The following is a 23245-nucleotide window of genomic DNA, read 5'->3' as shown; positions in this document are numbered from 1 at the left end:
AAGACTTCTCACGCCCTGGCATATCCTCTCCAAAAATAGAAAAATTAAAGGATGCATTTCCAAAGGACAGTGATGGCGGGCCCACTTCTGCCTTCCTGCGGCTCCAGAGAGCCAATGAGACCTGGCGTCTGGTGCCGCTTTGGGTCGGCTTGCTCCCTCCATCTGCACACGATGTGGCCACCGGCCCACCTCCCTGAGGGAGCCTGTGGCCTCTGCCCTGGGGAGCTGGTGCCACTCCAACAGAGCCTCGGGGAGGATCAGAGGTGCCCTCATGCCTAGAACATGTTTGATGAATGACTAAATGACCAAACTAATGGACAAACAACCCATCCCCAAAAAGTCCATCTCTCTAAGACAGAAAAGTTCTCCCATAAAAGCAGAACAAGCATCTAGGACAGGAAGGAAGCGGGTAAGTCTGCCAAGAGAGAGAGGCTTCACACCCCACCTCCAGCTCTCACGAGTGCATTACCTAACTCTGAGCATCTCCTTCCCAAGTGCAAACGGGGCAAGAGCAGCGCTGCCTCTTAGGCTGCTGGAGGATGAAATAAGAGAATGGCTAGAAAACAGCTCAGCCCAGAGCCCGGCACACAGGAAGGGCTCATTAACTGTTAGCTTTAAAGACAACATAGGACAACCCAGGAGGATGCAAAAGGCACAACCCAGCTAGACAGAGCTTGGGGAGATTCCTGGCTAAAAAAAGTCAAGTTTCATTCCATGTGAGGCCAGCACCAGGAGACCACAGCAGAGAAGGAAGATACGGTAGAAACGAACAGGATGGAAGTCTGCCCCACAACATCTCAGCATCTGTGGGTCCCTGAACAACTCCTGCCCTCATCTTGCCTCTGCTCTGAACATGAGTCCACCCGCCTAGTGGTTGGAAAGCCAAGTGGCCACTGCCACCCCTAGGGAAGCCCAGAGCCCAACACCCTGAAGCTAAGCGTCTCTGCCACAGCCTCCTGGGAGCTGCTGGCCAGGCCTGCCTGCCTCACCCAGATCACAGAATGTCTGCAGCTGTCGCAGCACGCCGCTAGAACTTGGTGAGTGACAGCTTCTGAAGGGGACAGGGACAGAGCTGGCTCAATTGTCCCTGTGACCCAGTCCCTCCCAGATCAGAGGCTGAGTCAGAACCAAGCCAGAGGCATGAACAGGGTTCCTGAAGCTTGGGTTCTGACACCACAGGGAACATTCTTCCCCTCTCTGTGAGAAGTCACATATCAGGCCTCTGTCCCTGCACCCTGGCTGGAGAGGAAGCTCCTGGTTTGAAACCACTGGGTTGTGTCCATTGTCCCCCCTGCACACTAGAGAATATCCCATTGGCCAGAGTTTTAGAACCAGGGCACGTGCTGGGTGGCCTGGGACTTGGTTTCCTTCTCTCTGAAAGGAAGGGGTAGCACTAGATGCCCTCTACAGCCCCTCAAACTTCAACCCACTGGAAGTCCAGGCCACATGCTAACTGCCCGACACAATGGGTGACCCTCCTGTTCTGAAGGCCATAAGGCAATCCCACATTTTATAGCTTACCTTGGCAAGCAGTTTTAACTATTTTCACAGCTGGTAAGTCCTTCCTGAGAGCTAGATTGCATCCACCTTTCCCAGTTTTAACCTTTTTCCATCAGGTTTTCCTTGCAGAGGGGAAGCCCCAAGAAGCCAGCTGTAGGGCATGGCCCCCTGGCCTGAGGGGCTACCAGAAGCCTCACTCCCCACGTCTCACTCGTCCCTCAGCCCCTCTGTTCTCAGCCCCCTCCTTCCCCCTCGGTTTTCAGCACAACCCACATAAGGAAGGCAGTTCTCAGGGCCCTGCTCAATTGGGCCTCTCCCTAGTGAGGCCACCTGGGGAGACAGAAGGGCTTGCATTTGGGCTGCCCAAACAAATGACCACAGATGGGGTGGCTTAAAACTGAAGTTTACTCTCTCACGGTTCTGGAGGCCAGAGGCCAAGGTGTCTGCTGAGCCACACTTCCTCCAGAGGCTCCAGGGGAGAAGCCCTCTTGCCTCCGCCAGAGTTGCTCAGCTTCCTCCGTCTGCACACAGAGGCCGTGTACTCAGTTCCCTCTGTGTGCCTGTGGCCTCCTCTTCTGCCCGTCTCAAATCTCCCTCCACCTTTCTCTTATAAAATACACTTGACACTGGATTTAGGGCACACTCAAGTCATCTAAGATGATTTCATTTCAACATTTGAACGGATTTACATCTGCAAAACCCCTTTTTCCAAATAAGGTTACATCCACAGGTTCTATGACCTGGACATACCTTCAGACCATCTCGGGAAAAAAAAAAAAAAAGGTATATCACCAAGGCTAGAATGCAGTAGCACTATCTTGGCTCACTGCAACCTTCGCCTCCCAGGTTCAAGCGATTCTCCTGCCTCAGTCTCCCAACTAGCTAGGATTACAGGCATGCGCCACTTCTCCCGGCTAATTTTTGTATTTTCAGTAGAGACAGGGTTTCAGCATGTTGGCCAAGCTGGTCTTGAACTCCTGACCTCAAGTGATCTGCCCACCTCAGCCTCCCAAAGTGCTGGGATTATAGGCATGAGCCACTGAACCCAGTCAAGAACATACCTTTTTAATGAGGCCACGACTCAACCCACAACAGAGCTCACCAGTCACAGTGAGAAATCAAGGCCTCTTCCTTCTGCTAACTGGCCCCTAAGCTTATCACCATGACCCCAAGCAAGGTCCCTTCCCCTCTCTGGCCCTCTTTCACCATCTGTGAAGTGGGGATAGACCACTGCCTGCCTCACCTCTCCTACTGGGGGCCAGAACTGCACGTGGCTCATCTGGAGATCACAGCAGCTTTCCAACACGATAATCCTGCATCGAGAGTTCTCAAAACTTGAATATCATTTAAGGATGAAAAATTATCACAGGCCATCCCACAAGTTTCTGAATCCCTGACTCATAAAACTCAAGCCTGATTCTATAGAAACTTCTAGTTACAAAGTTAACTGCACAGAAACCTTGCCTTTAGAGCATATAAAAGAATGTTTTGAAGATAACCAAAAGGAAAGCAAAATTCTAGAACTCACAGACTCCCCTCTCTCCCGCAAGATACATCTGGTTCCCTGCAGGAGAATCCAGCTCCCAGAGTCTCCCACATCCGCAGGCCGGTGGTCTCCACACATCGCCACCAACCCTTCCTCACCCAGATGGAGTCCCACCAACTCCCTCTGCACTTTTCCCAAACCCCTGGCTAGAGTGTTCTCTTTCATTCTGGGCCTCTCTCAACTGTGTTTGCTAACTTTCCCCAGCTCAGAGAACCTGTCCAGATCGTAAGAGAGGTCAGAAGAAAGTTTCACATCACTCAGGATTCAGCTGCAGAGAAAGGTGTCCTGGAACCTGCCAGTACCATCAGAATTCTCTTACAGATACCACCCTGGGCTGCGGTTTCCACTCCAGTTTGTACCTTAGAATCTTTTGGGAGAGTTGAAAAATTACAGGTAAGGCTGGGCATGGTTGCTCAAGTCCATAATCCCAGCACTTTGGGAGGTGGAGGCAGGTGGATCACTTGAGCCCAGGAGGTCAAGACCAGCCTGGGCAACATGGTGAGATGCTGTTTCTACAAAAAAAAAAAAAAAAAAACTTAAAAATTAGCCAGGTATAGTGGCACATGCCTGTGGTTCTAGCTACTCGGGAGGCTGAAGTGGGAGGATCATTTGAGCCCAGGAGGCCAAGGCTGCAGTGAGCCATAATTACACCACTGCACGCCAGCCTGAGTGACACAGCAAGACCCTGTCATTAAAAATTTTTTTAATAAAAATTACAGGCCAGGCACTGGGGTTCACACCTATAATCCCAGCACTTTGGGAGGCCGAGGTGGGCAGATCACCTGAGGTCGGGAGTTCAAGACGAGCCTGACCAACATGGAGAAACCCGTCTCTATTAAAAAAATAAAAAATAAAAATAAAAATTACTGGTGCCTAGGCCTACCCCAGACCCACTGAATCAGAAGCTCTGGTGATAGCGGGGCGGGGGATGAACATGTGTCTTTGTGAAATCCTCCCAGGGCAGGAAGCCTTGAGCCATGAAGTCGAGGTCCACTGGCCTAGAAGGTCCTGTCTTTTGACTCTGGGAAGTGACTCAGTCTCAGAGTCCTGTGCAGCCTTAGCAGCTGACATCCCACCCTTATGCACCCAGGTGATGGTCCCCATCTGCCACAGGGTGACCAGAGGCTGGCCTCAGCCCACTACCAACCACACTGTGCCCATGCCTGCACCCAGCACCTGGCACACCATGAGTGCCCAGAAATGAACACCCTGACCCCAAGCACCCCTGCGGTCTCCCCACACTGCACCCAGCACAGCCAGAGAGGTGGGCGCAGCCAACCCTCTGACAGGAGATGGGAAACAGCCTAGGGAGGCTGTGTCACTCGTACAAGGTCACAGCCAACATCCTGGGAGGGACTTCCAGTGGCCCCAGGAGTTGGGGGTTCACTCTCCCAGGCAGGAAGTGGGAGGGCTCTTCAGAGGGAAAAACAAGCCAGTCTGGGCCAAGGCTGTCTTCCTTCCACCCTCCAGGAAAACATCTGCTTCCCTGCAGGCCCAGATGCAAATGTCTTCCTTGGTGAGAAAGTCCCTTTTGGAAAAAATGAAAACCCAGCAGGCACCTTTCCCACAGCAAAACAGTTCTTGTCTCTGGAACCAACACCAGTAATGGTTCTCAAACAAGTTACTTCCCCGCTCAGGGCCTCAGTCTCCTCCTCTGTAAAATGGGACAAGGGCCCCTGTCCATCCCAGCACTCAGTGTCATCCTGAGACTGCAAAGAGATGAAGCAAAGTGTGGCAAGACACAGCAGACAGCGTCTCCTCCCAGCGCCTGCGTGAAGGTCTACCCAGCCAGACGCCCACTAAGGGCTCTGTGGGCACTGCCTCATCCAAGCCTCACCCCTGTGGGCAGCACAACAGTAATCCCCTCCCAGCAGACAAGAAAACCAAGGCACAGAGAGTTGTCCATGGCTTGTCACATAGCTAACAGGACCTGCTCCTCACCTGCCAGCCAAGAAGTGCTCATCCCCTCACCTCTGCTTGGCTCCAGACCTTCTCTTCCAAGAGGGCATTTCTGACCTCAACACTCAGACCCAAGAAACATTCTGTTCCTCAGTGACTCGCCCTCCCTCTCCTAACACTCATCTCCTCTCCTTTCTGCCAGGCCTCCCTGTCCAGTGAAGCCCTCAAAGTCCTCCCAAGGGCTCCTCTAAAACAAGACAAGAGCCCCTGTCCTGCCCAGCTCAACAGTTACTCTGAGAATCCAGAGAGATGGAACAAAATGTGGCAGTCGGGCCACCACCGTCAGGCAGCCCAGCTCAGACTGGCCCCCGCTGCCTGATTTCAGCTGCCATCTCCACAGGCTGACCCTCTAGGCGGGGAAGGTGACACCACCGTAGACTTCTCTTCCTTGCCTCCCCCGGCCCAGAGGCTTAGCTTGGCGCTGAACAACTCGTGCTGGCCAAGTGCTGGGACCTCTCAGAGCCTGTCAGGACACTTCTCAGATGGCCTGCCTGGCCCCGCATGCCCGCTGTGGCCCAGTGCCTCTGGCGGTATGCCATGGTAGCCCAGAAACTAAGGGGTGGGAAGGGCCCAGTCCCTGGAAAAGACCATATGCATGCCCAAGGGATCAGACCAGCTGGCTGGAGCTGGTTCCATAGCCATCTGTTCTAGGCAGGATGAGCGCCCCTAGGAGGAAAGGAGCCTCCCTTGACAGGACGATTATAGACGTTCTCATCTCATCTCCCCAGCTACCCCTGAGCAATTCAAGGCTCCCAGGTAAGTCTCCCTCCCTCCGTGGCCAGGGGGCCCTAGACTAGGCCCCGTGCTTTTGTACCTCTCATCTCACAGGAGCCTCCCCACCACCCTCCGGGGTACCCACAGAGGAGGCATCTCAGAGGCTCAGAGAGCTGGTCCTATGCCCAGTGTCACACAGAAGAGCCAGCGCCTGATCTAGGTATCCAGATGGCAAGACCACAGGGCCTGACAATGAAACCCTGCTTCTCAATCATTCAGACCCCAAACTCCTCACATAACCAGGCCCTGCCACCCTCTCCACCCACAGTGTGTCCCTTCCCAGGCTTCCTCATCTGCTGCAGCCATGCTGGCCACCTGCCTCAGGGCCTTTGCACTCACTGCTCTCTCTGCCTGGGGTGGTCTGGACAAGTCTTTATGGCTGGCTTCTTCTCTATTTGAGCTTCAGCCGAAATATCAGCTCCTCATAAAGGCCTTCCCTGACTATAGCATTGAAAGTAGAAACGCCCATCCCTCCAGACCTGCTCCCTAATTTTCTCCTTCCCACCTATCAAAAGTGATATTTATTTACTGCTCTGTCTGTCTACCAAGGCCTGGACTAAGCCTGTGCTGTTCATAGTTGTTTCCCACACCTATCACAGTATCACTGTGCCTGGCATTCATTAGGCATCAAGTAACTATTTGTTGATTTAATGAACAAACCAACCAACCAGAGAGCATGGCTGGTTAAGACTGAATGCTCCTGCCTTCCAACAGGAAGGTGATTCAAACCCATGCCCATCTCCAGGTTCTCTCTGGGAAAGGCTGGGGCTTTTTGTTTGTTTCCCCCACCCCATCCCAACGTCTTGTGACCAGACTTACTTGAAAACATCTTTCCCCTGTGTGGAGCCAGTTGGTACAGAAATTTCATTATCAGTCCCTTATCATGTTTACTGTGAGCCCCACCCCAGGGTGGCAATGTGAGTCATCTGGGGAGAAAGGGCTCCGGGCATGAGGGCAGGTGGTTATTACTGCTTCTCCAGGAACGAACCCGAAGGCAGCCAGGTCCAGTCCTACGACATAAAGCAATCCCTCTGTTACAGGGGGAACGAGACCATGCACAAATGTCTAGACTAAGAGCGAAGGACATTTCTCAGGGCCTTAGTTTGCTCATCTATAAAATGAAGGTGTTGGGGCCGGGCATAGTGGCTCATGCCTGTAATCCCAGCACTTTGGGAGGCCAAGGCAGGCAGATCACAAGGTCGGGAGTTTGAGACCAGCCTGGCCAATATGATGAAACCTCGTCTCTACTAAAAATACAAAAATTAGCTGGGCGTGGTGGCGGGCGCCTGTAGTCCCAGCTGCTCAGGAGGCTGAGGCAGGAGAATCACTTGAACCTGGGAGGTGGAGGTTGCACTGAGCCAAGATCGCACCACTGCACTCTGGCCTGGGTGACACAGTGAGACTCTGTCTCAAAAAAAAAAAAAAAAAAACGAAGGTGTTGGAAGGCTCTCCAAACCCCGGCAGGGCTGCTGGCCTGATTCTCTGGATATTAAAGCCTCTGTGGCCAGACTGGGGGAGGGGAGGACCTCTCTGTGCCTGAGGCCTGAGCCTAGTCTGATGCTGTGAGATCATCTCTGACAGCCCATTAGGCACAGCTGACCACTTCTCGAATATGAAGTCTGCCCCACTTTCAGCTTGAGTTTCACTATTTGAAATGCTTACCTAGAACCAGAAAATGAACTTCCCTCAATGAATCAAACACAGTAAGAAAAAATAATCCAAGAAATAAAATGTCTACATATATGTACAAGAAGTCTGAATGGATGTTTACCAAAACATAACAGTGGTTGAATCCCAGTGGCTTTTATTGTTTTCATTGTACTTTCCTGAATTGCTTGAATTTTTAAAGCTATGCGCATGTATTATTTTCACAAAAACAATAAAATTCTTCTCAAAAGTAAAAGTCAGGCCGAGTGCGGTGGCCCATGCCTGTAATCCCAGCACTTTGAGAGGCCAAGGTTGGTGGATCACCTGAGGTGGGGAGTTCGAGACTAGCCTGACCAACATGGAAAAATCCCGTCTCTACTAAAAATACAAAGATTAGCCAGGCGTGGTGGCAGGTGCCTATAATACCAGCTACTAGGTAGAGGTTGCAGTGAGCTGAGATCGCACTACTGCACTCCAGCCTGGGAGACAAGAGCAAAACTCCGTCTCAATCAATCAATCAATAAAAGTAAAATCTCCTCCTGGAAACTGTCTCCAGAAAAGTACATTCTTTTTTGCCTGGCTTCATCTAGTGCTTCACTGGGAGGCCAGATACCTGCCTTCTTTCAGAAAGGTTATCTTCCACCCTCACCCTGACACCAGGGCACAACATACATGCACATGGAAAGGCTATGGGGACCCAAGGAAGAAACTGGAGTCAGGCAACCTGAGTCTGGTGTTGACCTGTCACTAACTTGCTGCGGGCTTTCAGGCAACTCACTTCTCTTCAGGCCTCTGATTTCTCCTTGGTAAATTTAAAAGGCTGCACTAGAGGTGTCTTTAACAGCCCTTCTCATTTTAATCTATGGTTCTTGAGTACCAGGGCTAGAGAGGAGGCAGGTAAAAAACGGCTAATCCATGAGTAGCTGATGGAGTGTTCGTCAGGTGCCAGGCACCGCTCTAAGCGCTTCAGATGTACTAATCCATTTAATCTTCTCAGCAACTCTCAGGTAGGGCCATAATACACATCTTAGTGAGGGGCATGGAAGTGAGTGCCTAGGCCACTTAACCTTTTAGTGTCAGAGCTGGGATTTGAACCCAGGCAACCTAGTACAGAGCCCACACTCTTAACCATTAAACTATAAGAAATGTAAGAAATCACAGGTCAAGCTCTGATAAGCAGGTTCGTCCTTGGAGAAGACCCACAAAGAGTTCCTATTGTCTCTGGCATTCCCTGCCTCCACCACCTACCCACCCTCAGCTCCTCCCTACCTGCCCCCAACACCCACCAAGTCCTTTTCTTTTTCTCTTTTTTTCTTTCTTTCATTTTTTTTAAATTTGTGACAGAGTCTAGCACTGTCGACCAGGCTGGAGTGCAATGGCACAATCTCAGCTCGCTGCAACCTCTAACTCCCAGGTTCAAGTGATTGCCCTGCCTCAGCCTCCCAAGTAGCCAGGATTACAGGTGCACGCCACCACGCCCGGCTAATTTTTTGTATTTTTAGTAGAGACAGGGTTTCACCATGTTGGCCAGGCTGGTTTCAAACTCCTGACCTCATGATCCACCTGCCTCGGCCTCCCAAAGTGCTGGGATTACAGGCATGAGCTATGGCACCCAGCCCCACCAAGTGCTTTTCTTCCTGATTAGCCAACACTCCCCAGACATGACGCCTTTACCCATTTGAAAATCCTACCCTGTTGTCAAGAAAACAGGCTTGGTGCTCTGTGGAGAGCCCATAGCGCCATGATCAGCCCTGCCCACTTTGCAAAGTCAAGGCTCAGCAGACCTGACCACTACAGGTTACACCCCCAACCAGACCTCTGCCCCAAGTTGGATCCTCAATCACCATCGTGCAACAAGCCTTCCCTGAGCACCTACTGTGTGTGCAGGCCCCAGAGCCAGCATTCAGAGGAGAATATGGATGAGCTACAATCCTGACCTCCAGGAGCCCACAGTCCAGCAAGGAAAAGCAGTCCTGTAAGCGAATCTCCAGGACACCCCATGGGCAGTGCTAAAATTAGAGGTGTGTCCCCCACGGGCTGAGGGCGCATGTGTCAGAATGATTCACCCTGTGTGGTGGGAAGAGGAGGTTCTAAGTGGCTCTACGTGAGCTCATTTCTCCCGCAGACATCTCCATGACTTACTGGAAGGGGCAAGGACTGCTGGACTGAGGATGAGGAGACCTGGGGTGCATGCCAGCTCTGCTGAGTGACCATCAAACACACCCTCTTGCAGCCCCAAAGTTCCCTTTTGAAAACAAGAGGGCCCTGAGTGTGGAACAGATAACCATAAGTGGTTTAGGGGCATATTCAGAGGGACTTGCAGACTGAGGTGCTTTCCTTGCTCAGCGTCCTTTCAACCGAGCGGGTCTCAGTTCGGGTGCTAGTTTGTCTTCAAGCCCCTCAAGCACTCACCCACCTACCTTTTGAACAGAGAGGGTGGGCGTCAGGGTCACAGCCTTCAGCACCCATGATATCTAGCTAGGATTTAGTATCATGTTTTGTTTTCCTTGTACTATATTTACTTTAAACCTTTACCTGCTATTTATGATGAGGGGTCTTGGTTTCTCATTCGTAATAGTGATATAAAGCCCCCTTTGAAAAATAAACTTAAAGGTGTGTATATTCAGGGCAACTTGAATCTATGTGCCTGGGAAATAAAAAATACATACTGAAAAAAGAGAAAAAAAGAAACATAAATAGTTTAAAAAGTAAGATTAGGCTGGGCTCAGTGGCTCACACCTGTAATCCCAGCACTTTGAGAGGCCCAGGAAGGTGGATCATTTGATGTCAGGAGTTCGAGACAGTCTGGTCAACATGGTAAAACCCGGTCTCTACTAAAAATACAAAAATTAGGCCAGGCGCGGTGGCTCAAGCCTGTAATCCCAGCACTTTGGGAGGCCAAGGCAGGCAGATCACGAGGTCAAGAGACCGAGACCATCCTGGCCAACATGGTGAAACCCCGTCTCCACTAAAAATCCAAAAATCAGCTGGGCATGGTGGCGTGCACCTGTAGTCCCAGCTACTCGGGAGGCTGAGGCAGGAGAATTGCTTGAACCCGGGAGGCGGAGGTTGCAGTGAGCCGAGATCGCGCCACTGCACTCCAGCCTGGCACCTGGCGACAGAGCGAAACTCTGTCTCAAAAAAAAAAAAAAAATTAGCCCAGCATGGTAGCAGGTACCTGTAGTCCTAGCTACTCGGGAGACTAAGGTAGGAGAATTGCTTGAGCCCAGAAAGCAGAGGTTACAGTGAGCCAAGATCACACCACTCTACTCCAGCCTGGGCGAAAGAGCAAGGCTCTGTCTCAAAAAAAAATAAATTAAAAAGTAAGTTTAAATAAACATATTAAGTAAATAATATTACAATTGGTATCACCTCTATATAGGACAATTTAATAACATCAAAATGTTAAATGCACATACGAAAACAGGCAAAGCTATTCTATACTGCTAGATAATCTAATGGTGATCGCCCCCAAAGGTAAGAGATAGTGCCTAGAAAAGGGCTTGAGGAGGTATCTGGCTTCCACCCTCCATTCTTTTGGTTGACCTGGGGCTCAGTGTACAGGTGTGTTCACTCTGTGAAAACTCATCAAGCTGTATATGCTCAGGACACTAATGTGTCTGTATGTATAGCATATATCCACATACCCCTTAACTCAACAATCCCACTTCAAGAAATTACTCCGCAGACATATACACCCATGCAAAATGACACATTCAGAGATACTCACTATGTCACTGTTCTCAGAAAAAAAAAAAGGAAAAAGATTGGAAACAACCTAACAGTTCCCCAGCTGGGGACTAATTAAATAAATTTGGCATAGCCTAGAGTGGAATCTATGCTGCCATCAAACAGAATGAGCTCCTGGCAGATCTCCATAATTTATGTGGATTTAAATTTAAGTGAAAGAAGGGCTATGTACATAGTTCTGTGTATAGTGTGCTACCTTCTTTTACATATACATATGTTTGTGCCTAGGACATCCTTTGCCTAGGATAGCTCAGAAAAGAGTGGCAGAAAACTGATAACAAAGGGCCCCTCTGGGCTGGGCAGGCCAGGAGAGAGGGGTAGGAGGGGAGGCTTGTCATTGCCCACTACCCTTTTCTACTTTTAAATTTTGTACCAAGCCCATGCATGTATCTCCATCAATAGTAATTTTTTTTTTTTTTTGAGGCTGAGTCTTACAGTGGCAATGATCTCAGTTCACTGCAACCTCTGCCTCTGGGTTCAAGCAATTCTCATGTCTCAGTCTCCCAAGTAGTGCATCACCATGCCCAACTAATTTTTGTAGTTTTACTAGAGACTGGGTTTCACCGTGTTGGCCAGCCTGGTCTCAAACTCCTGACCTCAGATGATCTGCCTGCTTCCGCCTCCCAAAGTGCCTGAATTACAGGCGTAAGTCATCGCATCCATCCTCAATAGTAATTTTTAAAGTAAGCAAAAAGTCTTACAGAAGGTACAAGGCTGTCATAAAACTTATGGCTCCTCCAGACCTAAAAACTGAGATGTAAATTGTTAGCACTTTGGACTTATAAAGCAAGTAACTCTTCCCTCAACCCCAGAGACGGCACCAGATGTAATGGGTTTTCCTGTAAATGGTTTCCAAATAACAGTAAACCTGGTCCAGGACAAATTACTTACTCACACTGGGCCCTGCCCTGCAGTCAAACTCTGGCACCTAGAGCTGCCCTGGCAGAGCTGGCAGGTGGCTGAGTTCTTGGCATGGATGTGGAGACTTTAAGCAGAAATACTTCCAGGGATGAGAGGTATTTGGTAAGGCAAGCTCAGTTGGCAGAGGAGGGATTCCAACTTCTGAGAACCGTCCTGCCCAAGAGAAGCAAGTCAAGGGCCATTGGGTGGGCTGCTCTGGGGGCTGCAAAGGACAGCAACAGAGCAAAGCCTTAAAAATTAGAGTTCAGTTTTGGCCAGGTGCAGTGGCTAACGCCTGTAATCCCAGCACTTTGGGAGGCTGAGGAGGTGGATCACAAGGTCAAGGGATCGAGACCAGCCTGGCCAACATGGTGAAACCCTGTCTCTACTAACAATACAAAAATTAGCTGGGCATGGGGGCGTACACTGTAGTCCCAGCTACTCGGGAGGCTGAGGCAGGAGAATCGCTTGAATCTGGAAGGCAGAGGTTGCAGGGAGCCAAGATCAAGCCACTGCACTCCAGCCTGGCGACACAATGAGACTCCATCTCAAATTAAAAAAAAAAATAAAGTTCAGTTTTATTTAACTGCATGATATATGTTTACACTGTACTTTTTTTCCTCATATGTCACTCTTTCCCCATATCACTAATCCTAAAACAATTCAGTGAGGTGCAGGGCAGAGATTCACTTATTCATTTTACAGATGAGAAAATGGAAGTGTGAGGAGGTTGGGGGACTAGTTAGTGATTACACATCAGGGAAGGGGTGAAGCCAGAAATATAACTCCCACCTTCCCACCTCCCCACCCATCAACCTTAGGCTCTCCTCTTTCAACTCTGATCTACAGAGAGAAGAGCTCACGAGACCAGATAATTCAGGCACAGAATTCCTGGGGACTTAAGGGATCTATAAGACCATCTAGGGCATCAGTTTTCAATACTGACTACACACTAGAATTACCTTCATTCTAGTAAGTAATTTACTAGAATTAAGCTCAAGTAAATTCAAATAAATACCTATGCCAGGGCACAAGAATCTGTAGATTTTGATGCAACTGCTGAATTATAGCTCAAATTGCCCCCACTCTCATCCCATATATGACCTTCTGTCTCCCTGGAGCTCCCACCAGCAGGTCCTTGCTCCATCCTCCAGCCCCCAAACACGCTGTGCTCATCTCTCTTCCACATTACCTAGAGTCAGAGAATTGGACTGGAAACTGGCCTCAAGGTAGTTTTCTAGGTGGAAAAGTCAATGAACAGTTCTGAGGCCCACAACAGGGAAGTGACTTGCCTAAGATATCCATAAGTCAGTAACAGAGCAGAATCTCTGTTACTGGCAAGGCCCCCACCCACAAAGGGGTCACAGGGAAGGCCAGTCCTGATGGCAAATCCAGCAGCTCCTGCTAGCAGAATAGACCTAGCAAAGGGGCTAAGGAGGACACCAGGGGAGAGTGTGTGTGGTGGGAGTGGGGTGTCAGTGACCACCTGGGGTCCCTGGGCAAGTCTGCTCTTGTGGCATACTGGTGTCAGAGAGCTAATCTAGAGTGGTAGGGGTGGAGCCGGCCCATAGGAAGATATCCTCATCTCTAGACTAGGGCCCAGCCTAATTGAAATGCCCTTACAGAAACCCAATCTCTTAGGGTTGCTTATATTATACCACAGGTGTCCAGATTCCCTGCCCACGATAGTAATAACGTCTCACACTTCTTGAGCTCTTCGCTAGGCACTGTACCCGGCCTATTTCATTGACTCTCCGGAAGCATCCTACAAGTTGAAAATATAGTGTCCATTTACAGACGAGGAAACCATGGCTGAGAGGGATGAAGTAACTTCCCCAAGATCACTCAGCTAGTGCTCACTTCAGAAGCACACAAACTAAAATTGGAACGATACAGAGATTAGCAATGTTTTAAATAGAAATTAAAATATAAAATAAAAGATCACACAGAGCGACGAAATGCAAAGCTTGGTTCATGTCTAACCACTACCATCCTGCCCCCTAACAAGGCAGAGGAGGAGGTGAAGCCCCAGCGGCAGCGGCCACAGTAACTGAGCACCTAGGAGTGCATGAGACGTCGTCTGGTGGAATCCTCCAGGCCACGCAGGAGGCACGCGCATCCCCCTTCCACCAAAGAGGAAGCTAAGACGCTCAGGGGCATAAGCAAATAACTAGCGGGGACCAGACCCGGAATCCAGGTCTCCCAACCCCGACTGCAAAGCCTAACTACTTAAGTTTCAGAGGCAGATGCAGAGGTAAAGTCAGTCCTGCGGAGTAGGCGTGGTGGGCGCGCCCAGGGCGGTCACCAGGGCCTAGCAAGCCAGCCGGCGGACGCACAACGGGCAAACAGCCCACCAGGTGCACACAGGTGAGCCAGGTGGCACTCGGTCGGTCGGCAACCAGCTCTAACACTGCCGACAGGGCGGCTGAAAATTCAGGCTGAGCTCGGGCCGCCAGAATCTTCCGCTTCCCGGGGAGAAAGACGAGGAGCCCCCGCGCGCTCCTCCGCGCCCTCCCTGGAGCGGCTAACTCTGGACCCAACCCCCGGCCAGTGAAGGGGCGGTCCGAATGTGGGACCCCACCCCCATCCCCCATCCCCCGGCCCTACTGGGGTCACTCACCCAGAACACGGTGGAGTAAATGATAAGTGAGAACTTGAGCCAGAGGTAAGAGAAGTGCGCACAGTAGCGCACCTGCTCCGAGTCCCCGCGCGGCATCCTGGGCACTCCCCGCACGGGTTACGGGGGCTCCGGGGCTCTGCGGCTCGGTTCGTCCGCCAGCGCCCGAGGCCCCACCTGCGGCTGCCAGGCTACCAGCCCCGCCGCCGCCGTTCTCTCCGGGACTGACACTGGCGCGCGGCAATCACGGCCCCAGCCGGGGAGCCTGCCAGCACCGGCGGCCAATGGGATGCCACGGCGGCCCAGCCTCTAGCAGGGGGCGGGCCAGGGGCGGGGCTGCTGCCTTGGGCCCGAGAGGGGACCCAGGAGGGAGGGAAGAGGAGGGGAGGAGAGGGGAGGGGGTGACGGTCTTGCAAATGAACTCGCGTGCAACTCTGGAAACGCCTGTGCTAATGCAGGGGGGCGTGGGAGAGTGTGAACCAGAGGTGCCCTAGGGAAAGAGCGAGCGTGCCTAATCGGGGTACAAAGAAATGCAAGCTTTCCACTGTTGTCAAGAGGGAAAACTATGGGAAAACGGGAGGAATTAACCGCCAAGGTGTTGAAAGTGCAAGTGAGTGTGCAAAATGTGAATGGAATAAGGAAGTGGAATTGCTCGGCCTAAGGGAGGCGGAGTACGGCATCTTGGAAGGTGTGGCAGACCAGGGTGGGGCCAATAGGCCCCCAGGGAACTGGAGTCTGGAGTTTGCTTCTGTAACAGATCTGCTGAAGCCCTTCACCAAACGACCTTGGAAGTCCCCGTCTTTTGCCAGGTGATAACCCAGCCTTGGGAAGGGTTCCTCCCAGGAAACCCCATCTTCAAACTAGGTTGAAGGCCTGGTGCGGTGGCTCATGCCTGTAATCCCAGCACTTAGGTAAGCCAAGGCCGGGGTGTGGTTTGAGCCCCAGGAGTTCAAGGCCAGCCTGGGCAATATGGCCAAATCCCGATTCTAAAATAAAAAAAAAAAAAAAAAAAAAAGCCGGACGTGGTGGCTCATCTGTTGTCCCAGCTACTTGGTAGGCTGAGGAGGAAGGATCACTTGAGTCGGGGAAGTCAAGGCTGCAGTGAGCCGTGATTGTGCTACTGCACTCCAGCCCACGTGACAGAGTGAGACAAAAGCAAAAACAAGGCCGGGTGTGGTGGCTCACGCCTGTAATACCAACACTTAGGGAGGCCAAGGCATGCACATCACTTGAGGTCAGGAGTTTGAGACTAGCCTGGCCAACATGGTGAAACCCCGTCTCTACTAAAAAATACAAAAAACTTAGCCAGACAGGGTGGCGCGTGCCTGTAGTCCCAGCTACTCAGGAGGCTGAAGCAGGAGAATCACTTGAACCCAGGAGGCAGAGGTTTCAGTGAACCAAGATCCCGTCACTGCACTCCAGCCTGGGCAACAGAGAGAGACTCCTTCTCCAAAAACAAAAAAACAAACAAACAAATAAAAAAAAACAACTACCAGTGAGGGAGGCAGCTCCCTCTGTCACTGCACATAGCCAACAACTAACCCAGCCTCTTCCCTCCTGGCCTTTTCTCAGTCCGGGACCAGAAGTGGCTGTGAGTCTATCTCCCATGCTAGTTGGTCCCAGTTTTACTCACTTGTTTTCCTGTCTCCCAAGCCTAGCTCAGCCTGGGACTTGGGAGCCCAGCTTTGTCCCTCCCCAGCTTCATTGTCCCTCCTCAGCCTGGGACTTGGGAGCCAGACAATCCCTGCTGTGGCCTTCTGTAACTAAATCCATGGCACAAGGTCATGAGCTCAAGCAGTGCTGGGTGAGGTCCCTGGTGGTGATTTCAGGAATGACACTCTTATACAAGTCCCCAGTCCTGGGTTCCCAGGGCTCCCGCATACACAAACTCAACAGAGAAGGATAGACTCAGAGACTGAGTCCAGGCTGGTTCTTGCACCCAGGGCTGTGCCCTAGGAGGAAGAAAGCAATGTTGAGGGGTGGGGATGGGGAGAGAGGCAATGCCATGCTTGGAATGGTAAAAGGAAACTAGTTTCCTGGTACAAAACGAGCAAACCTTGGGAGGATGTTTGTGTAGGGTAGAGAAATAGGACCTGGGCCAGGCACATTTTTGGGAGGCCAAGGTGGGAGGATTGCTTGAGTCCAAGAGTTCCAGACCAGCCTGGGCAAATTAGCAAGACTTCGTCTCTGCTGAAAATCAAATAACTTAGCCAGGCAGTTCAAGAGATCGAGACCATCCTGGTCAACACGGTGAAACCCCGTCTCTACTAAAAATACAAAAAAATTAGCTGGGCATGGTGGCACGTGCCTGTAGTCCCAGCTACTCGGGAGGCTGAGGCAGGAGAATTGCTTGAACCCAGGAGACGGAGGTTGCGGTGAGCCAAGACTGCGCCATTGCACTCCAGCCTGGGTAACAAGAGCGAAACTCAGTCTCAAAAAAAAAAAAAAAAAAAAAACTTAGCCAGGCATAGTGGTTCGTGCCTGTAGTCCCATCTTCTTGAGTCCCTGAGGTGTATCGCTTCTTGAGCCCAAAAGATTGAGGCTGCAGTGAGCTATGATTGTGCTACGGCACTCCAGCCTGGACAACAAAGCAAGACCCTGTCTCAAAAAAAAAAAAAAAGAAAAACAGGGGGGAAAAAAAGGTAGAAAGAGAATCAGAGGCTAATGCAAGTTGCCCTCAAATGATTATCTGAGGGCCAAGAAGACATCTTATTATAGTGTTAAAAGTTGTCCTTCCTGGCCAGGCGCAATGGCTCACTCCTGTAATCCCAGCACTTTGGGAGGCCGAGGCAGGTGCATCACGAGGTCAAGAGCTTGAGACCAGCCTGACCAACGTGGTGAAACCCCCCAGCTCTACTAAAAATACAAAAATTAGCCAGGGGTGGTGTTGGATGCCTGTAATGCCAGCTACTCTGGAGGCTGAGGCAGGAGAATCACTTGAACTCCTTCAAGATGACACCACTGCACTCCAGCCTGGATGACAGAGCGAGATTCCATCTCAAAAAAAAAACAAAACAAAAACAAACAAACAAAAAGTTGTCCTTTCTGTCCTTTGAGGAGGAAGACTTTTTATTCCTCTTTGAGGGCTAGAGCCTCCACCCAGCCCTGCAGAGCTAAGCTCGCACCCATGATTTGGGGTGCTAGTCTCTTCCCCACCCATAGAAGCTTGGAGCCCTCTTCATACCCTGGAAGGCCAGTTTAGCCTCCTAGTTCCCTTCCACTCTCCATATTTAAACTACAGTCCCCACTGCCACACACCTCCCCCATGGAGTTTCCTTCCCAGTTGCCCCTGGACTTCTATTCTTCCCTTCTGGCCTCTCCAGCCAAATGCAATTTCTTTCATCTTTCAAATATTCCCTGGTGACACACAAGCTTCTTAGCAGGCCCTCTCAGCTCTCCCTAAGCCCTTGAGGTAAACCATCCCTACAAAGAGTCTTGGAGCTCTTTGGGGATGGCACAGCCTTTCCTGGGCTCCTTCATTGTCCCTCCCCAGCTGCAACCCTGACCCTGACCCCAAGCACTAGAGCTCCTCCCCGAACTACGTTTGCAAACACTGAGACCTCAGAAGAAATGGCAATCTGTTTCCCACTGTTCCTCCTTTAGCTAGCAACTCTGGGCTAGGGGCCAGCAGGCCTGGTGCAAGTCTTGATTTTGCCATTCCCTTTTTGTAGGACTGTTAGAATGTGTGGCATAGTGTGACACACAGGTGTGAAGGCAGCCCTAGCTGCAGATTAGAAGCACCTGGTGAGCTTTAAATGTATCGTGATATTCAAGCCCCACTGCAGTCAAGTCAAAATCCCCACCAACAGGAACCTGGTAATCAGTATTATTTTTAAACTCCCCAGGTAATGTTTTATTTTTATTTTTTTGAGAGGGAGTCTCACTCTGCTACCCAGGCTGGAGTGCAGTGGTGTGATCTTGACTCACTGCAACCTCTGCTATCTGGGTTCAAGTGATTCTCCTGCTTCAGCCTCACGAGTAGCTGAGATTACAGGCACCCGCCACCACGCCCAGCTAATCTTTGTATTTTAGTAGAGATAGGGTTTCACCATGTTGATCAGGCTGCTCTTGAACTCCTGATCTCAAATCATCCACCCACCTCAGCCTCCGGAAGTGCTGGGATTACAGATCTAAGCCACCACGCCTGGCCTCCTTCAGGTAATTTCTAAATTAAGCATCACTGGTACAGAGTTAGTCATGAAGGTAAGGTTGTCAGCCAACATCTTATCAGAAAGCCACATTCCAGAGGTCACTTACTCAGCTATCCAATGGTGTACTGGTAAATATTTAAAAATTAGGTGGGGTGGGGAATTACAATTTCCATAATGTAAATACTTCCACTATGTCTGATTTTAAGTTACCAACTTGAAGTCAATGAACCTGGGAATTCAGAGGCGTGCAGAGTCTGGAACAATTGCTCAGTATTGCGTGCAAATATCCATATCTCCATCTACTCCAAGGCTCTACTAATTAGCATAATGAATGCTTTGGTAAAATTCTGGGCTTATTAATTAGCATAACAGGTATTAGAAATGAGTCCCCTTTGGAGAAATTAACCGTATTCAAGTTATTTAGATTGGCTAAAATAGTTTTGGCACCACTCACTCCTTGTTCAGTGTCAAAGAATCTTGGGAAGCTGCTAATTCTCACTTAAGGATAATACACTAAGCTAAAGGCTTGAGAGTGCTTCTGTCCCGAGGTATTCCAATGTAGCCATCAATCAAACTGAATCCTGCCTTTAGAATATTGTATTTTCCTCCCGCAGACCCTTCTTGCAAGGTGGAAGAGCTCCTAAAAGGACAGAAAGCTAGGCCTTCTTGGGTTTCACAGAAGAGGTTGTATGAACCAATTTTGTGGCTGCTTGCTAATAAATGTTTGTTTTATAGACATTTGTATGGGCAGCAGAATCTATCCTGAGATCTGTTTTCATGATAACTTGGCAGTGAGATTTAGGGGGAAATGACTAACCTTTGCCTTTAGTGGCTACTACAGTTTATGAAAGAGGAGCTAACAATTATGCGTGACCAACTTGACTTGGGTATGTCTGTATTCATGCCACTTGGCAAGGGACTCTGTGCCTCTGTTTCCCCACCTGTGAAACAATGAGGTTGGCCTGTTTCTCTTCCAGCTTTAACAGTCTTAGCTATAATCCTCACAGCCAATAGATGAGTCAGCAAATGCATAATGAGCTTCTACTATGAGTCCTGCCCAAGCTCTGAGGGTACAACTGCAAACAAGATGCACAAGAGCGGCCGGGCATGGTGGCTCACGCCTGTAATCCAAGCACTTTGGAGGCCAAGGCGGGTGGATCACCTGAGGTCGGGAGTTCAAGACTAGCCTGACCAACATGTTGAAACCCTGTCTTAATAAAAAAAAATAAATTAATTAAAATTAAAATTAAAAAATAAATAAAATTTAAAAAAATTTAAAAAATGCACAAGAGCTTCTGTTCCATTCTGTTGGGGTCGGGGGTTGTAGGAACATGCAACACATGAAAAGTATCGTTTCAGCAGGCAAAGTGGCTCACTCGTAATCCCAGCAGTTTGGGAGGCTGAGGTAGGAGGATGGCTTAAGGCCAGAAGTTGGAGACCAGCCTGGGCAACAAAGTGAGACCCCATTTCTACCAAAAAAAAAAAAAAAAAAAAGTTTCAAACTATCTGGGCAAGGTGGTGCATGCCTGCAGTTCCAGACACTCAGGAGTCAGAGGCAAGAAGATTGCTTGAGCTCAGGAGTTTGAGGCTTCAGTGAGCACCTGGGCAACAGAGCAAAGCCCTGCCTGAAAAACACACACACGCACACACACACACACACACACAGAAAAGTATAATTTCAGATATGGATCCATGCTAATTTGAGAGCAGAGCTTTTTTTTTTTTTTTTTGAGACAGTCTTGCTGTTTGTTGTCACCTAGGCACAGTCTTGGCTTACTGCAACCTACACCTCCCGGGTTCAGGTGATTCTCCTGCCTCAGCCTCCTGAGTAAATGGGATTACAGGTGCCTGCCACCACGCCCAGCTAATTTTTGTATTTTTAGTAGAGATGGGGTTTTAGCATGTTGGCCAGGCTGGAGTCTCGCACTCCTGACCTCATGATCCGCCCTCCTTGGCCTCCCAAAGTGCTGGGATTACAGGCGTGAGCCACCATGCCTGGCCTGAGAGCAGAGCTTTCAAGTGGAAGAAACAGCAAGTGCAAAGGCAGGAGACAGGAAAGGCCTTGGAGAGATCCGTGTGGCTCATGCAAGGGGCTCCTCAGAGAGTGGAAGGAGGTGAGGTCAGAGACATAGGAAAGAGCCAATGGCTTTAGAAAATGGTTTAGATCTCACACCTATAATCCCAGCACTTTGGGAGGCTGAGGCGGGCAGATCACAAGGTGAGGAGATCAAGACCATCCTGGCCAACAAGGTGAAACCCCGTCTCTACTAAAAAAAAAAAAAAAAATACAAAAATTAGCTGGGCAAGGTGGCAGCTGCCTGTAATCCCAGCTATTCGGGAGGCTGAGGCAGGAGAATAGCTTGAATCAGGGAGTTGGAGTTGCAGTGAGCCAAGATTGCACCACTGCACTCTAGCCTGGTGACAGAGCAAAACTCCATCTCAAAAAAAAAAAAGAAAGAAAAGAAAGAAAATGGTTTAGATTTATTTCTAGTTTCAGTGAGGGTCACTGGTAGGTTTTAAGCAGGAAGGTGATACGGAATCTGATTTGTGCTTTGGCAGGCTCCTGTATGGAGGATGGGCAGGAATGGGGGGAACATACTGAGGGGTAGCGGGGAGGAAGACTGGTTAGGAGGCCGTTGTGGCAGTCCCAGAGCAAGAAGGTTTTGACTTGGACTAGGAGGACAGCATTGGAAATAGTGACAGGCAATTGCATTGGGGATATATATTACAGGTAAAGCCAGCAGGGCTAACTGATGGATTGGGTGTGGAGTGTGAGAAAAAAAGAAGCTGAGGATGATTGCAAATTCTTTTGCCTCAAGCAACTAGGTAGGTGTTGCTGTCATTTGCGAGGCAGATAAAGCAGAGTGGCAGGGGAGGTTGGGCCAAAACTCAAATCACTTTTATGATTGCTTCAGTAGCACATATGCTTAAAAAAAATTCAATTTCTTTATTTGGCCATTTTATTTTTCAAGATGTCTTTTCAAAATCCAGGTGCAGTTGTCTGGGGGCTCAGAGGTAAGGTTTGGGTTGGATGATATAGATTTGAGAGTCATTTGATCCATTTAAACCTTGGCCTATGTGGGAAGAAGAAAAGTTCCTTTTTAAAGTTTCCTTTCTTGTTAAGGAATAAATGTACTAATAACTTTGTTAAGCCCTATCCTATGTAGCTGTTAGACATGCCATGCTTACAAGCATGTAGTACATTCTATGTCCTTGTACTTCAAACAAGATATCTGTGCTAGACGTGCTCACAGGCATGTCCCAGCTCTCCATTGCTTTTATCTGTTTAGAAAAGTTTTAAGTTATTAGCCAATCAGGTTTTAGTTTAGATTGTGAAGTCTGGCTCCAACCAACGGAGATCAGACACAGCAGTAAGGATGACCCCAAATGCGTAAGGGATAAATTTGTCTGTTTTCCTTTGTTCATCGTACTCTTGTGGCCCAATGGCTAGCGAGGGTACCCCTCTTGCAGTCCAGGAAGTAAAAATTGTGTTGCTGAAAAATCCTTTGTCTCAGTGCTAATTTTTCTTTGCGGCACCCAGCATCTATTTCCAACAACCTATATGAGGTCATCTAGGGAGAAAGTAGAGCAAGAAGAGAAAAGAGAGACAAAGGCCAACCCTGGGCCCTCCTCCATTGAGAGGGGGAGAGAAAGCCAAGAAAACAGAGAAGGTACAGTCAGTCAGGAAGAAGGAAAACAAGGCCAGTGAGGGGAGAGGGATGCTTGGAGAAGGTGAAAGAGATGTGGAAAAGGATTAAGTGTCCTGGGAACTCCCCTTCGAACCTGCGCCAAGGCTCCTGCTATGTCCTGAGAGGTCAAGTGGGGGAAACACAGAAAATCAACCATTGGCTTTGCAAGATGTGAGTCACAATGGCCTGATGAGAACGCTTTCCACAGAGCATGGGAGTGAAAGCCTTATTAGAATGGACTAAGGAGAGAAAGGGCAAGAAGTAGAGGAACCAAGTACAGAAAACACGGGGAAGAAGACACTCCTTCAAGTAGTTGTGAAACCATTCATGAGGGAGTTTGCACATGGACTTCTTCCCAACCCACCAAATATACAAGTGTAATCTCCGTGTGGGAGATTTTAAACGACCATGAACTCCTTATAGCATCTTCTAACAAGAGGTAGAAACTATTTCCCCACCTTGTGAATCTGTGCTGCACTTCTGACTTGTTTTCACCAATAGAATGTGATGGAAGTGAGGTTTGAGTTCTAAGCCTAGAAATCAGATGTCTTGACTTGTCATAAGAACAATTCTGAGCTAGCCTGCTGGAGATACCACATGAAGTAGAGCCATGGCTCCTTGCTGACAACCACCAACTGCCTGATGTGTGAGCGAAACCATCTTAGCCCATCCAGCCCATCAACCCAACAGCTAACTAAATCCATGTGAATAG

At 49.6% G+C, this 23245-nt stretch overlaps 1 protein-coding gene across 2 annotated transcripts in view; it reads right to left on the bottom strand.

The window, feature by feature from the left end:
• TSPAN15 (tetraspanin 15) overlaps positions 1-14922 on the bottom strand; it is a 64183-nt gene extending 49261 nt beyond the window's left edge. Inside the window, exon 1 of one of the 2 annotated variants that reach the window (XR_001107340.3) lies at positions 14697-14851. Coding sequence is in view for 1 of the 2 variants with exons in the window: in XM_012451440.3 (XP_012306863.2) it covers positions 14697-14792 (96 nt within the window). In the remaining variant the exon portion in view is untranslated. Of the gene's footprint in view, positions 1-14696 lie in introns of both variants that reach the window. The other variant, XM_012451440.3, reaches the window with a different exon arrangement.
• Positions 14923-23245: the final 8323 nt, after the last annotated feature.

The sequence above is a fragment of the Aotus nancymaae genome, unplaced genomic scaffold (genome assembly GCF_030222135.1).
Source record: "Aotus nancymaae isolate 86718 unplaced genomic scaffold, 86718_ANA_hifiasm-v0.15.2.pri h1tg000010l, whole genome shotgun sequence".
Taxonomy (NCBI): Eukaryota; Metazoa; Chordata; class Mammalia; order Primates; family Aotidae; genus Aotus; species Aotus nancymaae.
The sequence above is the reverse complement of the archived record's forward strand: the minus strand, read 5'-3'. Positions and strand labels throughout refer to the sequence as shown.